A 19,784-nucleotide genomic window follows, 5' to 3' on the forward strand; every position below is an offset into this window, starting at 1 on the left:
CCATCTACTCCCTCCCCAAAACGTGACCCTACAGTCTTCAGCCATCTATTTCCTTCTTCATCAGCAGGAGCTGCCTGTGGCCAGGTGCTTTCCTTGGGAGTGGGGAAGTATCAGCCAGAGCTGTCTCCCTAAACCCAAAGAGGACAGTTGCCATCTTAAATGTGGGAGTGGTGGGGGAACCTATTGCTACAGTTTCAGCCAGACCCGCAGAAAAACCTTTGCTAAACTCTGCTGCTCATGACCCACCTGGCAGGTGCCTATCTAGTGTGACTAGATAAGGTACTTGAGTATAATAAATGTCAATAATAATTGATGTTTGAACATTACAGCTGAACTGATAACATTATGGTAAAAGCAGCAATATCTGGGATTTGTGAGTTACCAGGACTTCCCTTCCACAGGGAAAAACCAGCATCATCTGGCAAGCAGAGATCCAAAACACCCTGTGAGGGGACATCACCATTGTGCAGCTCCGAGGTCCATGGCTTGGTGGATATGGGTTTTAGTTTCAAGCCGAGAAGGCAGGTGGAGGAGAGGCTGGGTACGGAAATTGGGACAACCTTGTGCTGAGGAGCCAGGCCGTTGCCTAGGGTGTGCTCAGGCTGCCTGGCATGGGGAGGGCTCAGGATGGGTGTGCAGGTACCCGGAGAAGCCGGTCCGTGCTGGGCCTGGGCCTCCGTGACAGCGGGGCCAGGGCACTGCCAGGCCCAAGGGCCGGGCGCCTTTGGCCGGGGGAAGCAGGAGCGCTGCCGCCAGCCCCGGCCGGCTTCTCCTCGCCGCCCTGCCTCCATGTCGGGCGCGCATAAAGAACCATGTCATGCTTCAGCGGGGAAGGGAGGGCCGGGCGGGACTGGAGCGCTCTCTGCTCTCCTATTTTCATAGAAACCGATCTGTGTACCTAGAAAATAACAGGAAGGGAAAGCGCGGGGGGAGGCGCGGGCGGGGTGGGGGGGATAAGAAGATCCTGTTTTCGGTCGCTGCCCGAGGAGTAATTCGTCGGAGACGGCTCCATATTCCCGGGGCCGCGGCGGCTGCGGCGGGGATGGAGCGGGCGGCGCGGGCGGCGTAGCCCAGCGCGCACGGGGGGGCCGCGGGCAGCGCCGCGCCCGCCGCCGCCGCGGGGCGAGGGCTCCCCGGCCGCCCCCGCCCGGCCAGCCCGCTCCCTGGTACCGGGGGCTGCTGGGGTTGTGTCCAAGGCCTCCCCCTCCCCCGCGTACACACTCACACACACAGACACACGCACACACACTCACACTCACACACACACCCCATCTCCTCCTGCCGCCGCCGCCGCCGCCGCCGGAGAGATCGGGGATCGCCCGCGGGCCCGGCCCCGCTCCCGGCTGCGCCCCGTGCCCGGGCGCATCGCACCCCGCGGGGGCTCGCCCGGCTGCCCCCGGGGCGGCGAGCGGGAGGGCGGGGGGACACACGGCGGCTCCCGCGGCGGCTCCCGATGGCTCGTCCGCGGCCCCGAGAATACAAGGCTGGAGACCTGGTGTTCGCCAAAATGAAGGGGTATCCGCACTGGCCGGCCCGGGTGAGTACCGCGGCGGGGGCGCCCGGCCCCGCGCCGCCGCCCCCATCGCCCCGCGGCCGGGCGGGCAGCGGCCGGGCCGCGGCCAGGAGCCGCCGGAGGCCCCGGCTCCGGCCCCGCCGGACGGGGGGCCGCGGTGCGAGCCCACCCCGCTATTATTGTGCATCTTTTCTTTGATCTGTAGATTTCTCCCCGGCCCCCCGGGAGGAGGAGGAGGAGGAGGTGGAGGAGGAGGAGGAGGAGGAAGGGGGAGGGAGGGGGGCGAGCGCGGGCTGTACCTGGGTTGTTATCGCGGGGAGGAGGCTTGGGGAGCCGGCAGCCCTGCCTGCATGAAAACGATGCTGTTTATTATGCGCCCTCCCTCGCCCCGGCCCGCGGCTCCCCCGGGACACAGAGGGGCCCCCGCCGACCCCCGCGGCCCGGGCAGGGCAGGGCGGCCGCCGCCCCGCGGCCCCGGGGCCCAGCACCGGCCGGGACAGCGCTGCGGGCCGGGCCCGGGCAGCAGCGGGAAGGGACACGGCCCGGGGCAGGGACAGCTCTGCAGGGGGCGAGGCCCGGGGCCAGGCTGTGCGTGTCCCGGGGCTGCGGGATCAGCCCGGCCAATCGGGTCTGGCTCTGTAGCAGCCCCCAGCCCTGGTGCCAGCCCACTGCACCCGGGCTTTTGGGGTCTCCAGCACCTCCCGCCGCACCTTGCCCTTTACTGGGTTGACTTTCTTTCATAGGCCTTTGTCATTTTTTGTTTTACACTGCCGTGATGCAACTGAGATGCAAAGGCACCGTGGTCATTTGACGGTCAGATAAGCGCTGATTGTACTTGACCATTTCTGGTGCTGCTACAATAAGGAAGGGCAGAGCTTTCCGTGGGGGGTCTGGTGCTGGCACACTTACATGGCCTGTCCTTTCCCTCCTCTTTGGTCACTGTTGTGTAAACTCACTAAGTAACACGTGTTGTGGGAACTCTTGGCAGGCATCAACCAGTGAGTCTGTATTTACTTGTCTTCCCCGGCCTTGCTGGGATGACTGGGGAGTGCCTCATGCCATTTCCTAGTCAAGGAAAGTTGCTGTTCTTTATGGACTATAAAGAGCATGAAGATAGTGAAGAGTTGTGTGCAACCTGCAGGGAAACATGGATGAGCAGGGTAGAGATGGACTGACGTTTAGCATTAGCCTTGGCAAGACAGCCCTGGAAAAGGATGGGTGTAAGTGCTGGGAAGGTGTCCTGGGCAGAAGTGGGAAGCAGAAGTGTTGTTGAGCAGCAGACACTGTACAAGGAGGGAAGGCCAACACAGCAGGCTTAAGCAAAGGTCGGTAAAAAAAGAATAGCGACAGGGTTCTAAATATCCAGAAGCCTGGTAATGAGGTGGTGCATGCAATTATTTTGGCAGAGCGGGCTAAAATTAGCATGCAAAAGGCCGAACATAATCAACAACGGGTTGTGGTTTTGTAATTCTATCATTATACAGGTTGGTGGATATACTACCTAAAAAATGGCAATTTATGTCACCAGAACAGCATGAGCTACTGAAAATTGACTTCTTTTCTACCTCTGTCATGGTTTAATTTACTGTGAAAATTTTAATGTGAACAGTTGAGACCATTACCATGTTGAAGCATGTTAATCCCTTTCCTTTTTGAGCTTTTGTAAAACTCCCATTTGTTTACTCAGAAGCAGAACAGGGCCTTTTGTTTTAATGGCATTTTCTTTCCTTTCAAAAAATCATTATATGCTATGCAGCTGGTCATAGCTTTTGACTGGCTTACTGAAAAGGCACCTGAATGGCAATAATATACAACAAAGTACATCTTGACTAGGAAAAAATAGGTGTGCTGTTCACATAACTCACTTCCTTTGTGCAGAGTAACAGGATGTAAAGTTCAAGTGAAGACAAAGCAGTCTCTAGTTATAACATGACTTAGCAAGTAGAGGCAGAACCTGCAGAGAGCCCAGAGTCTACCACCAGGTAGGAAGAGAGCTGTCAGGTAGTGCTGGGTGTCAGTTCAGCAGAGTGTGCACAGAATGTGTTCCTGTGACTTGTGATGCCATTACATACAACTCCATGGTAGATCAGGCTGATATCTGCGTGAACCTTGTTAAAATTACAGTTCATGCCATCCTTGCTAGGACTTTTCATCATCTTGGTTGCTAAGTTTTGCCTGATGCACACTTTCTTCAATGAAGGCAAAACCTAGTGAGAACATTAGTCTTTATTTTGCTTCTCAGAAAACATTATGGCATACAAATAGGAAGCAAATAAATATTTGAGTTGAGAATGCAACTTCTGATTAACTGAATTCCTTTTATCCAGGGGATTCACTTGCTTCCAGATCCTTGAGTGGTTGCTAGCTACTTCTCTCTTCATTATGCAATTAGCATGTTTGATCTTTGTATTCTCATAAAAACTTCTATATTTCATGCTAATATAGTAGCTTCAGTAATATGAGTAACAATACATTTAAATGGCAGTGTTATTGCCCCTACCAAGTGGTGTTTGGCATCAGTGAGACCTTTGGCATGAATTTCCTGTCTAGGGACAAACTTCTTAAAGTGTGTTTAATAAACCTGTGAAGTGTTGGAGCGGGACAGAAGTGATCTGCCTGCCCTTTAATGAAACACAGACATAACTGGCCTGGCTCAGAGTCAGCCATGTATTTCTGTGCACATGGGTGGTGTTGTGCAGAGGAGGTTCCTCAGATCCCAGAGGCTCCAGCAGCAGAATGCAGACTTGCCCCAGCTCAGTGACTCCTGTCTCTCCCAGGGATGGTGCCTGTGGGCTCAGCACTGCAGACAAACCCAGCACAGGCAGCCCTCTCAATCCCTGCCTCAATTCCCAGCCCTCTCTTTGGAGCTCTGTTGATCCAGTGATCAGTAAGAACAAGCCTGACAAACCATCCCTGTGAGTAAAGAGAGAAAAGAGATGCAGAAAGTGGCAAAATAGTGATGAAATGCCAGGGAGCCATTGGAAAATTGTGTCTTATAACTGATGGAGTGCTCCAGCAGTCGAGCTGCGTTTAACATTTCTTTGTAGGTTGGTCTAGAATTTATTTGAGAAGGACTGGATTTGCCACACTTGGCCAAAAGAATAATGGCCAGATACCTGATGGCTGAAAGAGATCACTTAGGTCTTATTACCAGGAAGGGCTGCTTTGCTTTTTGGTATCACATTTTCTTGTGCCAAGCCAAAATTTCCTTTAGCTTGACTGAAGGACAACAAATCGGTTTAGAATTGTATTGAAGTTCAATAATAATGGTAAAGGAAATACAGTTTGGTTAATGTGGTTTTTATGTTTGTCTGTGATGTCTGTTGTCTTCAGATGCTCATCAAAAATGTAGGATAAATATAAACTGGCCAGGTCATCAATCCAACAAGTAAGCAATTGTGTATCCAGAGAGCATGCAAAAATAGAGGGAAGATGCCATTGTGGTTAAAATGTACAAAATAAGAATTTAATTTGTTGTACATTTGATGAGTGGCCTTTGCCTTTGAAGCACTAAATCTCCCTGTATCTTACTTCCTTGTTTGTAAAAGACAGTTAACAACTCTTGTCCCCTTAAAAACGTGTTGTGGAGACAAAATCCCTAAGGGTTTATGAGTTTCTTTGATGCTGCTGTGATAGGAGCTGTATTAGCACACATATACAGAAAAACCTCTTCCTTCAGATACCCTAGTTTATCTAGGATAAATGTCCTGGTTTATTGAGAAGTTGCCCCTTGAATAGTCACTCAGATGAGATAAAAGGGAAAACTAGTGGTAGATTCAGAAAGATCAATAATGGTGTTTGTTTTATGAGTGACCCTGAAGAAACAATAGGCACTTAGTTGCTGAAATTAGCTACTGATTTAAAAATAGGAAGGAAGCTGTTAATGCAACTGTAGAGAGCAGAGAAAAAGTCTGGAATGACCTCAATAAAATAAGAACATGCCCAAATAAATGGTTGGTGCCATTATTGAACAGAAGTCTGGGATTGTGCAGCTGGGGAGACAAGAACTGTATTTGGATAAGCAGCAGGAGTTTGTGCAGGGATGGCAAAGTTTATTTGGGATGATACAAGACCCAAGCAGGTAAGACAATGTATTTTAATGTAAATAATAGATGTTTAAAGCTGTTTGGAATATTGTGCTGGGAGGAGAGCACAGCCTTTAAAATGTTGGTGTCACACCATTATTAAGGTGTATTTGCCATCTTGTCAGGGTGAAGTTCCCATTTGCTGGACTCCTGTTTGTCTTGTCCAATTCCTTTATTGCTACTCTGAATTAACATGTACTCTAACTCCAGGTTTGCTACTTAGCTAACAATGAATGAATGCCACTCTTATGAATGCCACTGTGAAAAAACATCTGCCAGTAGCAATGGCAGGATGGGATTTGGGGCACTTCAATGTATTAGTTGCAAATGGATGTGAAATGTTCGGTATATTGCTTAGAGTAATACATAGTAAATGCTGTCATTTTAATGGGAACTAGTGTCAGTGGCAGGCTGAGCCATCATAATGTAGTGATTACATGGGAGTTTTTAGCTCAGTATTTTCAGTATTGTTGACTGTGTCCCCCCTCCAACAAGGCATGAAAGTAAGGCACCTCAAAAAACTGAAATCATTCAAGGGCAAGGTTTTTTATGCCTAAAGACTGTCTTAGATGACAGCCTAGAAAGGCTCATAACACTGTGGTATCATAATGTAATATAATGTTAGACACTGTTAAAAGAAATGACTACTACAGAGTAACAGAAGACTTTCAGTATCAGCAAAAAAAAATTCAAAAATTTATTTTGGATGCCCCTATGCAGACATTTTAGTAAATAAGCCTCTGTCATCCAGTTCAGTGAAGTGTGGATGGAGCCAGAGGGTTGATTTTGGTGCAGTTGTAGAAATAGGACCAAAGCTTATAGTCTGACATCATTTTATAAAGTACAAGGTACAGAAACAACTTTGGTCTGTTATAATGGCCAGTATGACAGCTTGCAAATATTGAACTCTCCAACACATCATAGAAGAAAGGTTCTGTGTTTTAAGTGTTTGATATTTAAAACAGACCATTTGTTTTTGTATTAATACAAGAATAAGGGAAGGTGGGTTTTTCCCTGGCAGGGTTTATCTTTTTTGGCACAGAATGACAGACAAAAATCAGATTAGATCCAGAAAACTTCAAAGGGTCCATCAAAATAGACAACAGATCTTTCTCTGTGTTTTTCTGCCAAAACTTGGTCTGCAGTCTTTTGAGCTTTTCTCCTTGGCCACTTGGGACCTGTCCAGTCCTGCACCATGTGCTTTTCTCCTTTCCCCCTTTTGGTTGCTCTGGTTTATGATCTCACTTTTGCCATGTTACTAAATACGAGTCCCCTGTGACTTCTCCTTTACCAGCTCAGAGCTTCTTCAGTCTCTCTCCCTCTTTAATTATGTCCCTCACCATACATCAGTCCTTGGAGATCCGCAAGCAATTTTTCCTGGCAGGTCTCTGTTTGTTCCTTTCTGAGATGAGACAGATTTGCTGATCACTGCACAGGTCTGGCTTATCCTGGGAACTGATGGTGAGGTTGTGGATTCCTCAGGCAGCACTTCCATGAGTTCTGCTCCGGTGCATGGGAGAGGAGCACATTTAGGGCAATGAGTCCTTTATGGAATTGTTTGGACTTTCTAATTCTTCTGCACCACCTTGACACATGTTGCTTAGACAGTATTTAAACTTATTTGCAGATACCTGGTCATGTCCTGGAGTACAGGTGAATGCATTTTCAGTGACCTAATCAGTTCATTGAGTAATGAGTCCTTCATTTCCTGAAACAAAAGTAACAAGGAGTGAAGTATTAATTGTCCTACTGTTTGGAAAGTAGGGAAGTTAAGTAGCTGATGGTCGTTTTCTATCCTCCTGCAATCAGTTTGAAGTGTGAATTAAAAAGATTTCATCTGAGGATTGTAGCATAAAATGTCATAATTTTTATACATGAAGTTGAACCATATCTTACAGTAAAACCTTTGCTCTTGTTTGGCAAACAAATCATTTTGGGACCATGATGTTCCATGTTTGTTGTTAGCACAGCAGGGATATAAGGGAAAACATCTTTAAAATTCAGTTCTTTAAATCTCTCTGCTGTTTTTTTCCCTCTTTAATTAGTTTAAATAATTAGCCCCAAATGTGCAAGTCTGATCTTTTTGTGTAGATGACAATAGATGGATACATCTTCTCCTTCAGTGTCACAATTTTAAGTCCAAATGAAGCTAACAGTTGTCTCAGAAGTTTTGAAGCAATAAGCAAAAATTTTTTCATACCCATACTCAACAGATTTTTTGTTAGATTCTTTTCCTTATTAATTTGGAGCCACTGAATAATTTTCATCAACTGATCTCATGGGAATCATTGGATATGTATTCTGGATGAAGGAATAGTGCCCCTTCCAGTGAAATCTGTACCCTGTCAAGTCAATCTGTATGTTGCTTCTACAAAAAGATAGGATAAATATTAGTTTCTCCTCATTAAATGACAGATCTCTTTTTTTATTAGGTAAAGAACCTTTTAGGATTGAACTTTTTGTAGGCAGCAAAATGAAGACAGAGTCTTCAGCTTTAACTCTTCATTTCCTCATTTTCCTGTCATAATAACACAATAATAAGTCTTCCTGCATTTAGGGTAATAAAAAATCTTGTAAGCAAGTGATTGCTGACAGTAAGTATATACAATTGTCATTTGAGAAGAGATGAAAAGACTTCCTGATAATGCTGGAGAAGGGATAACAATGGGGAGAGGCTGGGCATTTTAACTGTTCCAAATGGTGGTGCCTGAGCAGTAAAAACCTTTCCACTGTGTACTTGAAAGGCATAAGGGAGAATGAGGCTGCAGTTTGAGTGGTAAATACAGCAACAAACACTGGGAAGGAGTCTGTGTGGAGCAGGCAGGAGCAGGCTGTGGAGATTAGGAGAGATTGAGGAGATTAGTTTAGGAGTTAGCTGAACATCAGCACTGTGCTGTTTCTTTAGGCACCCTGGTACTTTTCAAGGCTGCCCCTGTGGCACCATGTCAGATCCCAGCTCCCAGGATGTGTCAGTGTGTGCACACACACCTGCCCTGTGCACAGGCTGCCCTGGAAAGGATCAGATGTGAGAGCTCAGGGGGAGCACAGGGGCAGTGCATCAGCTGGCTCTGCGCTCCAGCAGCAGCCCGTGGTTTGGCTGAAGCACAATGGAGCAGTGAGAATGAACCATTATTTGAGAGATTCCAAGAAATATTTGGCAAACAAGGCGGTATCATGAGGTAAAGCTTTTAAAACTTAAAGAAGGAAACAGATCCTCGCTTCCTCCTCTTGGGAAGGTCTCTGCAGTACTGGCTTTGCACATCTGAGATTGTTTCATTCGTTTGTGTAGCAGCCAGTTCTAAACCTGATACTGAAATTGGATATAAACTGCAGATTCATTTCGTTTTCCTTTCTTCTGCTCAGACTGTTTGACATGAGAGGCTTGATAATACTTTTGCCTGAAGGGTGTATGAGACCTGGCTTTGGGGATTGGTTTTGTTTGTTTGTGGGTTTTTGGTTGTAGAAAACAAAAGGAGGGTAAGAAATTTGAGTCAATACTGCAGCATCTTAACAAAACAATGAACTTCCCATGTTATGAAGGAGTTCCTGTCTGAAGCTCCCCATCCTTCAAGTGGTCTCAGGTCAACTCAAATATTATCCTTGGCATCAGTGTTTCTCCAGAAAGGCACGTAATGTCCTTGAATTTCAGAAGGATTTGATCTCTGCCTCCTGGCCTTTTGTAAAGCTCTGCTGAAATCTGAAAATGCCTTCAGAGTCAACATAAAGGGAGGACATGACGTGCTCTGCTCTGGGCCATGCAGAGCCCAGCATTAAAAAGGACAGGTGTCCACAGACTTTGGTCACTGCCTTAGAAAAGTACATTTAAATCTCTTTCAGCTTTCCATCGGCAGATTGAAAGGTTAATTAGCATACATCTGTAGCCCTGACAATGCAAACTGGAAACAACTGTTTATTTTGCCTTGCAGCAATGTGTAGAAAACCTAGAGAGAGGCTCTTTGCCAGCTCTGGTTTGGCTGCTCGAATAGAAGACATCATATAACAAAAGAGGAAAAACAGGGCAAGGAATATCATTTACCAAAGAATTTCCTTGAGATCATCAGTTAACAAAACATCCTACATGCAGCAGAGTAAGTAGGGCCAGGGAGGAAGGAAAAAATTCCAGGCTGTAGGGACCTTACAGATGTCACTGTGGTGTCACTGATGTCAGCTAGGAAACAGTGTCAGCCTTTAAAGTCAGGAACTTTGTCCTCCTTGGCCTTGGAAGGCACCTACCTATGAAGCCACTTAAAATACAAAGAGTCAAACTACACCAAAGGCAGAAGAAATTTTAAGTCTGGGAGAGCTCAAGATACAATTGCACAATAATGCAAACCATTTCTGGGAATCAATCCCATATCAGACTGGATTACTGAATGTACTAAATATAAGTACATATTGAAACTTAATAATAACACAGGGAGTGACCTTACAGAGATGTGGCATCAGTCTGGAGATGCAATCCAGGTGGGAGAAGCAGGAAAGTGCAAAGAGAGGAGCAAAAGCTATAGTTGCAAAGAACAATTCTGGAGTTGCTGCTATTTCCTTGATCTGCTGATGTGTTTTGCATACAAAGTCATTGGAACCAAGAAGCTCTTTCTTGCTAGTTTCTCTTCAGCTTCACAAAACTATACTTTACAGCATTCACACCTCCATAAAGGGTTACTGTCAGCCCTTTCTTTTAATTCTTGGAGGACAGTGTATCTTCATCATCTGGAATCTCTTCCACATGTAGAAAACAAGAATCCAGGTCTCCATCCCTGACTGTTACCCAGGCTCTGACCCATTGTTTGGTAACCGGGAGGCAGCTCCTGCTGCTCCTCTTCTGCTTAATCCTCTGGGAGATGCTTGGATGTAGGGCACTTAGAGTTCACCTTTTCTGTGGCACTGTGGGGTGGGACATGGAGCAGTGTTTGGACTCACTTGTGCCTGGGTTGTCTGTCCTGACACAGCAGCATAAGGGGGTGCCAGAAAGCAGAGCACTGAACCTCAAAAGGAGATTTGTCTCCTTTTGAGTTTTGCTTTTCACTTTCCTACCTCTGAACACTCAATCAATCCCACCAGCCCCACTGAATGTTTTTGGTGTATGCATTGCCCTAAGCATCTGTGCATTTTTTCTTAGGTTCATTTAACATGTTCCAGGCTGTCCATCCATGTCCTGCACCAGGGCTGGACCATTCTCCCAGGTGCAGTTTCACCCTGTGGGGCTCTGCCCACGCTGGCAGGATGTGTGTTTGTATATGGGATTGCTGCAGAGTGCCTTGACCTTTGCAGCACACTGGTTATTCAAATGTAACTTGTGGTCCACTATTGGCTTCCTGTAGTATTGCTGCTTCCAGCTTTCTCTCTCTGACACTGCCAATCCTTTTTCCCAGCTGTGTTGTGTTTTTCCCTGTGCAGACTGAATTTCAGTTTACGTGCTGCTCGTATTTCTCACAGAGCCAGGGCTGTGAGTCAGTTGTCACTGGGTTTACAATCCCTGGATGAAGGGAACTCACTGCACACCTACGAGCCTGAGACTATCTTTGAATGTTTGCAAAGGTTCCCACCTTGCTGTCCCAAATGCCACTTCCAGAACCTGGAAAAAGGAGCTGAGGGAGGCAGATCCTGGCAAGAAATACACCTAAACAAGGCATCTCATGCCAGGCACTGTGTCCTACTGTAGTGGCGTGTTTTTGTCATCTTTTTCTTGAACTAATTAGTTGCTTGTTGGTTTTCAGCCCAGATGTCATAGTTTCCATCTGAGCCAGTGTAAATTTGTATTTCTGTAAGGAATTCTTCAGACTCTATTATCTGGAATCCAATTAAGTAGCGTTCATTCAGGATTAATCACATGTGGAAGTGTTTGCAGAATTGAGGTTCCTGTGTTCTTAGCACATACTCTTGCTGCTGTATTTCATTATCCCCCAGTAGGACAGGGCTGGGGAATTTCATGTGTTAGTTGCCCTGCCCAGATCCACTGCATGGCTGTCCTGGGTGGTATGGAATTGCAGAAGGAAGATGAGACCTTATCCCAGTAGTTTGCTCTCTAAAGACCATGTCCCACAGGCAGAGAATGAGTTTGGCTGCATAAAGATTCCTTGATTTCAGTAAAACTGCTTACATATGTGCTGACATGCCTGTAGAAAGATAAAGTAGGACCACAGCCTAAGGGAGAAGGCAGACGTTCATCTTTAAAAAAGAAAAAAATAAAATCTGACATTCCTTATTGCAGTGCCTCTCCAGATACCAGGACTTTTGAAAGATATTATTGGTGCAGCAAACTCAAAAGATAATTCTTTTCGTGTGGTGTCTGGATCAGGTGACTTGCATATGTGCAGGTACCCCTTCTGCTGTTTTTTATCAGAAGTTCTTTTTCAAAATCTTTCTCTTGTGCAAATTTTATTTTCCTTTGTCACAGTCAGTATTTCTATCAAAGCTTGTAGAAGAAGGTAGCATAAAGCTATTAATGCTCATGGTTAGAATTTTAATGTCTGCAAAGTAGTAAGTTTATTTTATCTGATAATATTTTGTTTTCTTTGCATTTATTTGTGTGACTCTGCTTTAGAGCTTTTTAATGTTTTTAAGGTAGTGGGTCAGTTTTGTAAACAGATTTTTTCAATTGGCACTTCTGGTAAAATGACTAGAACTCCTTGTTAAAAGATGAAAACATTAGAGAAAACCCATTTGTCAGATGGGGCTCTTCAGCATTAAAATGCTGCGAATGTTTGCTCCTTATCTTTTAGAGGATGCTTTATGCCATCCCCTGCCTCACAAATGAATGGATTCACCTGTGTATATAATTGCCATGTTATTGTGCTGGATGGGATCTGATCATACAAAGACAATGGCTTTGTTTATGCTGCCAAACTGTATGCCCAGCTGTGCTTGCAGGATCAAGCCTCTAGCTGTTAACTTTCTAGAAGGCCATAATAATAAAGATTTTAGTGGCAATATGTTCAGAAGAAATGCCAGCTTTCTTTAGCAGATGTGGGAGCAAGGGGAACAATTTTTTAATGAGAAGCTTTTGCTTTTTCTGAAAAATTTGCTACTGGATGATGATGTTAGTTTGTTTGTTTGTCAAATGTCAGCCAGGCAGTGACCTGCTGTAATGACAGGGGTGTCAGGGTTGGAACCAAGGCAGATTTATGGAAAATGATGCCATCCTGAATGCTGCTTGTGAGGCTGAACTGGGGATCTTGACAGGTAAAAGCAGTGTGAGCTAAAACACTGTGGTTGTGGAGTGTGGTTTGGGCACATCATGTGTCATCGCCAGTGTAATAAAAACTAAAGGCAAGTGACAGAATTAAAATTTTCAATACTGACAGAAAGGCTTTTGGTTGGATATTCTTGATTTGTATGAGGTCTGTATAAACACTCTGTCTGGATCCCAGTATAAATCTGTATGTGCAGTGTTCCCTAATGCCCTTCCTAGTTCCAGATAAATGTATCACTAACCAAGTCCTCTTTTATGTGTAATTGCCTTTTCCATTTATTTGCACAACATGAGTTAGAATAATATGCTGTTTCTTCATAGCTGCTTTTTAAAACAAAATAGCAACCTGATTTAAAACATGCTTAGTATGGATGCCATCCCTGATTCATAGGTTTTAAAAATTTAATATTAATGTATGTGGGAAATAGTACAGTTCCACACATGTAATTTGTTCCTTGACAGGCTAGATCCTTAAAATTAATCTTCTGGTTACCTCTCCCATTCTGGGATAGAAATGAGAAACAGTGATGGGCAGAAGGTATAGAGATGGAAAGTCAGAGAAAATCGGAGGAAGAAAGCAGATTCTGGAGTAAACTTTGTGACATAACTGCAGCCGAGTTATTGGGTTTTGTAGGTAACTTGTGTTCATGGCAACACCGTTTTCTGAGAGGTTCTTTGAGGGTAACACAAAATACTGACACATACTCCATACATCTATGCAGTTTAACATACGATATTACTCTTGATCCTACACATATATGAACATACAGGCAACTTCAAGCCCATGATTAATCCATGTGAATTGAGAGTACTTACATGCTTAAAACTCCTATTTAGTGGTTTTGATGTAAATTTTTTCTTTATAATGATGGGCTGCCCCCCTAGCAAATCTGGTCACCACCATGTTGGTGTATTCATCTTGTCTCTGACATTAATGCCACTTATATTTCTAAAAATACATCTTTTTGTCTTTCATGTTTTCATTATATGATTTTTTTTTCTAGCATGGTTTAGTAATTAGGATCTAAGTTCATATGTCTACCGTGCATAATGGAGTGCTTTGTGTATTTTAATATAGTTTCATTCCTGTAAGCTGCTGCTTGAGTTTGGGGGGCCGGGCTTGAGGAAAATTAATAAATAAAGTTGTTATTCTTTTAGGGTCTATCTAAGTAAATTTCAGCAGCATTATATTTAGAGTCAAAACTAAATGAAAACTCTCATTCTGAGATTTTGGAAGCAGAAAAATGGGCAGGTGGGGAGGGGTTTGACTTGACTCAGAAAAACTCGTTCCTGAGTCTCTTTAGGCAGAGAGATTAAATTTCCTCAGAGTTTAACCTAGACTGGGGGACTTTGCAAAGGAGGTATTTGGCACCCCAATGGCAGCTCCTGGAAATATGAACACAGACTGAAAGCAAACCCAGTAAAAATACCAAAGCTGGGTCCAAGTGTGACTGTGAGACCACTGTGACTTCATGGATCTTTTTTCATTCCATGGTTTTAGCTACCCAGTTGACAGGGGCAAAAGCTCCATCTTACCAAAATAGTTTGGGTGTTTAATGGCTTGTTTTGTGCCTTAGAGGGTGGCCGAGGCTGGGGGAGTGAAGGAAACAATTGAGTACAGCCAGTTGTGAGGTTTAGAGCAACCAGGGCTTTCAGAGACCCTGAGCCCTCCTGCAGGTACGAGTTTGCAGTTTGGCAGCAGAGTAAACAGAAAAACCTGCCTTTGCAGAATTACTGCAAATCACTCCATTTCATTGCCTTTGCAATTAGATTTCATTGCTTCTCATTTCCCCGAGCATGCGTGCACGTTGCTGCTTTTTACGTGGCACTTGCATCACAGCAAAACAACTGTGCCAGTGATGTGGGTGCTCAGAGCTATCCAGAGCCCCAGAGTGTGATGTGAGGCCTGTGCCATGCACCACGAGCAGGTGAGAGCTGCCCCTGGGGGCTGTGATTGTGGCAGTGCCACTGTGGCAGCCCCGGTGCCTGCAGATGTTCCACAGCTGGCTGTGCCTGACAGGGCACATCAGCTCATGTCCCAGCAAACACAGCTTGGTGTTTGAAGGAGTTCTGAAATCCTGTAAATAGGTGTTCTGGTGAGACACATTGAGGCTGTGAGGTTTTGTGTTCTGTGGGTCCACAGAGAGCGGCATAATGCAGACAAATACGTGCTTGGCTGTGGCTCCATTCCCTCTAGAGGACTGGTGGGACACTCATGGTCCATCTCAGCTGCTGCACCTGAACCTCAGAGGGTTGCAGGATACTAAAAATGCTCTGTGTTTTCAAGGGACCAAGATTTTGTGTTCTTTTCCCAGGCAACAGTAAGCATTTTCTGTATGAGGCACCTGTTCAGTGGCAAGGAGTATTTCAGGCCCCTGATGTTACCCCCCTTAGCTGCAAGTGATGGGAAGAAAACAGGTCACAGAGGAGACAGGAGGGTTTTCTGTGCCCAAAAGCCCAGATAATGGTGGAATCTCCAGTCTCAAGCTTGAATCCCCCTAGCAGGAACAAGGGGCTGCAGTAAGTGAAAGAGACTGTTCCTTTCTTTGTCTCAGGTGTGTGTCCACCCTGTCACAAACTGGAAGGCTCTGCTCTCCATCAACCACGTTTCCTTACCCAAAATAACCTTAGCCATAAGTTGTAATGCCATAAGGTTTTATGTATTCTTTGGGAAGCTCTGTGTTCTTCAGCCTAGAAATATTGTGTAAATCTGATTTTTTCAACTGACTTTTTGGGGTAGAAAATGATACTGAAAAAGAAATGGTAGAGGTAGATTAATCCAGCCAAGTCTAGGAGACTGCAGTCTTCTGGAAATTTGCTTGCCTTTTGGCTTTAAGTGTGCTGATAGGAGTATAAGGACTGGCAACACTTATTTTAATAAAAGCTTGGACAGTGGAATATGGAGCTTTGGGTGGAACAAATGAGCCTCAAGTATAAATTCAGTTGTGTGTGTTTGGCCAAATGTCAACGCTCTAGGCCGGCTGCATCTGATTGAGAGTGTTCTGATCTAGTTAACTGGCAAAAAAATCCTACTTCATGAATATAACATTCTTCCTTAAAACCAAACAAAATCAATGAAGTAGTAACATTCTAGTGTAAATATTGGGAGGCAAAAAAATATTTCTCAGTCTGAAGTGTTCTTATACATCCATGCACTCTGAGGAGATGAGATACAGAAGGTGGCAGGGTTTATCTGAACACTTTGGGGAGGAAGGTTATATGACTCTTCATGTCTCTTTGGTTTTTAAGAAGAGAGTAGGAGGACAGAAATACAATGTTTGTAAATATCCAGTCCCTGAAATTTCTCACTTATTGATGTCTTGACTGGTTATTTAATTTTTCTTTGCTGTATGTCTTCTAAACACATTTTATATGTGCATTTCTTTCACACTTGTATATTTCAAGACTAAGATATTTGTGGTAAGATGATAACCAAATTTTGTCATCAGAAATTGCTTTCATTAGGTGTTAGTGGGCCCACTCTGATTTGCTTTGGTGGATGTACATTGCAAACAATATTTTGATATCTGAGGAATAATTCAGATGAAGAGAAGCAAGCCTTCACTGTGCTTAAAGGGAAGCAAATTAAATGTTAAATGTCTCAAAGCTGGCAATATTTGTTTAAAATAAACAAGCTCTCCCCACCCATACACAAATAAAAAGTAATTTTGTGAGCCATGAAACTTAAGAAGTTTATTTTTCTCTGGCTTGCTTTTGTGTGGCTTTCCCAGTGTCTGATGTTTTGATTTAGCCTGCATTGCAAGCTGTCTCTCAGCATATGGACTGCTTGTCTGCCCATCTTCTGTTGGACAGCCTATTTATCACAAAACATGGGAAAACTTAATATCTCTCTGGCCTTTCTCCTTTTGTCTGGTTTGGCAAAATTGTCTGACGTGTCCCTGAGTTATTGCAGGTAAGAGTCAGACTGAAAACAGTGTGATCACATCCTTTTCTCTCCTTAGGGAAGAGTCTGGGGAAAACAGAATGCTAGTGGTAGCACCATTGCTTCATTCACAGTAGCAGGGAAACACTTCATTGGAGACAGCAGAGTGTTTCTGCAGCAGCCTGGCTTTGGGGTGTGCTCACTGGGAGGATTGCAGTTGGGTAACCTGAAATGCAGCTCTGGCAGAGCTGGAAGTGTGCTTTATTAGGAATTCCTCTCATTTTAGCAGTGGACCTCAGGTGCTTTACAAGACCAGTCCCATAGTCCCCATTCATAAAAGTGAGGCTGGAGGAGACGCAGTGATTCGTGTGGCCAAGGTCATCCCAGGGGCCAGGGCAGAGAGGACTTGTCTTTGTATCCCCCAAATCTCCTCCTCTGCCATCTTCCACCCAGCAGCCCCAGCAGTGCAGAGAGGACTGGAATCACATGAACAGATCAGTTATCTACAAAGTCATGCATATAGACACCAGTCACGCAGAACTAAGCTCTGGCCCCATTTTCATAGTGGAGATTAAAGCAGCTCTGCAGAAAGTGCATTTCAACTTTCTGTCTTAAAAATATGCTGCTAATTAAGGATGTAAAGGGGCTGAACTCAGCTGCAAGACTGCTGATCTTTCCTAGTGAGACATTGCTGCCAGCATTGTTTGGACTCCAACTAACCCTTCATTGTCTTCTATCTCGTTGAGGTCCTGAGCATGCACAGGGAAAAAAAAGGGAGGATTGATGTCTTTATATTGTCATTTCTGGCTGTCTGCAGGATACCCTTCAGCCATTTTCAGCAGTGTTCAGAAGTATGCTCTGCTGGTTTTAATCTTGTTTTGCTTTTTGTTTTTGCTGGTGGCACTCTTCCATGCCCAGAGACTTTTTTAATTTTTACTTTTGTAGCTGTGCAATTCCACCTTATTAAGTTGGATTCTGCTTCCAGTCTCACCCTTCACAGGGTTATCTTTTTCAATGGGTGAAAAAGTGCATATGCCAGCACTCCACACCAGGAGTTCAGGTATGTGATGTACATTGGGGAGTAGTGCTCTGCTTCAAATATCAGTCTTGATACATGAGAGAAAAAGTCAGCAGTCTCCAATCAGCTTCAGTTGGATTGCGTTTCAATTTAAGCTCTATGGAATTTGAGTCACAGTTTTTAGCTTGAAGCAGGTTGGATTTTTAATTTTTTTTTTTTTTTTTTTTTTTTTTTTTTTTTTTACATTTTAGGATCCTCTGGGAAAAAAAATTAATATTTTACATCTTACAGAACAGTATTTTAAATAATGGTTTAGAAAAGATACTGCTATACTGCTGACTCCCAGTAGCATTAGCTATTAAAAAGCATAATAAATCCATTGGAATAAAAATGTTGTAGTAAAGCAAAATATCCTATTTTAATAATGGATTTTGAAGACTATTGCTTTTATCCATCTAGAGTTCTGCTAATAAGCTAACTGCAAAAGATCAAGCTGCTTGCATGTGTTGGGCAATAATAAGCAATTTGAACCACTTTGCAGCAAATGCTATAGGCCTGTGCTCCACTGCTGTGCAGCAGCAGCTCCAGGGATTTCAGAGGGAGATGTGGATCTCAGCAATGGCTCTGTGTGCTTTTGCCAATCAAAGGCATTTACACTATCTCAAAACAATCAGTGATTACTGCTCTGCAGTTTTAATTCCCCCTTTTTGCAAAATAAAAGGAAATCTTGTGGTTTTTGCTGCCCACATAAGCATCCCTGCATGCTGATGTAAAGTTTTCGTTTCTGTAAATGGGGACTGATAGGTATTTTGCATAATACCTTTGTGTGTGTATGTGTGTGTGTAAAATTCTGCTGGAAAGCAATAGGACAGGGTCTGGTGGAAAGACAGACTGGAATTCCTCCTGCTTCTGAGCAGCAGTTTATCCTCAGCGCGGAGGTTTTGTGATGGATGGAACAGGACACCTGCTGCCCCTGCAGCGGGAGGGAGATGCCCCTGGGCTGCCCGTCCTGCCCTGGGGCAGCGCTGCCCCTTCCCGGCCCTGCAGGGACACCAGCGTGCCCGGAGCGCTGTGCCAGCCCGCAGGGACAAAGCTCCGTGCCGCTGTCCCCTGTGTGTGTGTCACAGACACGGTTCCCATCTTGCCGGGAGTGTGGAGCTCTGCAGAGCTCAGCGCAGGGAGGGGGTGCAGCTCCTCTGCACCAGCGCTCCCAGCGAGCTCCCCAGCCTGTCAGGAATATGGCACGGGCATATTCCGATATCCCACGGGCAGGCACGGGGATTATTTGTGCTGGTGCTGCTGTTGTCCTTGTCGCTGGGCTCTACTCTGCAGCGCCAGCCCAGCCTCGCTCCCCAGGGTCCCCAACCCTGGAAGGGAGCACTGCGGTGCCAGGGCTCCAAAGCCACCCCGACAGCCAGGGGGACACTCCCTGAGAAATCAGCGATTGCTCGGCACCACCGAGAGCAAAACACTCGGGCTGCACACCCATCCCAGCCAGCAAAGCACAGTGTAAGGATCTGACAGATTTCTTGCCTCCACGTTGGTAGTCACTAGCAACGCGGCTTGATAAAGCCCCGCTCTGGCTGGAGAGGAGCGAGCTGAATTTTCTGTTCGGTGTTCTTGACCCCAGAAGCCTGGCGTTTGTTTACTGGAAAAAACCTCGCAGTTACATCTTTAAAGCTCTGCTGCTCGGTTGGCAAACAAACGCTGGGCAGTGCGGCTCTGCTGAGGTTGTGCAAAAAGAAAGCAATTGTTATTCATTAAGCAGATGACAGCAACGGGAGCTAAGGGGATAAAACTCGAAATCTGAAACCACCTGCTTTAATTTTAGCCATAATTGAAGCGGCTGCCCATGGTGCTGCTGATGCACATGTCAGATTTGCACGCCATGCGCTGCTCGCACTGATTTCTGTGGCAGCGAGCTGCAGCCTGCTCTGCTTCAGGCAGGGATGGAGCCGTGTTTGATTGCAGGTTGTAGCGGGTACTTGAGAATCTGCTTGTTTCCTTCCAGGAGCAAAACACAGTCGCAGTCTGGCTCTCTGATAGACAGATGCTTTAGTCATTAGTGAGGTTTCTGTGACTACAACACTGTG

The 19,784-nt window shown here is 45.2% G+C and overlaps 1 protein-coding gene across 1 annotated transcript in view; it reads left to right on the plus strand.

The window, feature by feature from the left end:
• The first annotated feature begins 978 nt into the window (after positions 1-978).
• HDGFL3 (HDGF like 3) overlaps positions 979-19,784 on the plus strand; it is a 36,470-nt gene continuing 17,664 nt past the window's right edge. The window contains exon 1 of the mRNA XM_005483396.4: positions 979-1,537. Within this exon, the coding sequence (XP_005483453.1) occupies positions 1,454-1,537 (84 nt within the window). The 5' untranslated portion in view covers positions 979-1,453. The remainder of the gene's footprint in view (positions 1,538-19,784) is intronic.

Source organism: Zonotrichia albicollis, chromosome 11 (assembly GCF_047830755.1).
Source record: "Zonotrichia albicollis isolate bZonAlb1 chromosome 11, bZonAlb1.hap1, whole genome shotgun sequence".
NCBI classification, from domain to species: Eukaryota; Metazoa; Chordata; class Aves; order Passeriformes; family Passerellidae; genus Zonotrichia; species Zonotrichia albicollis.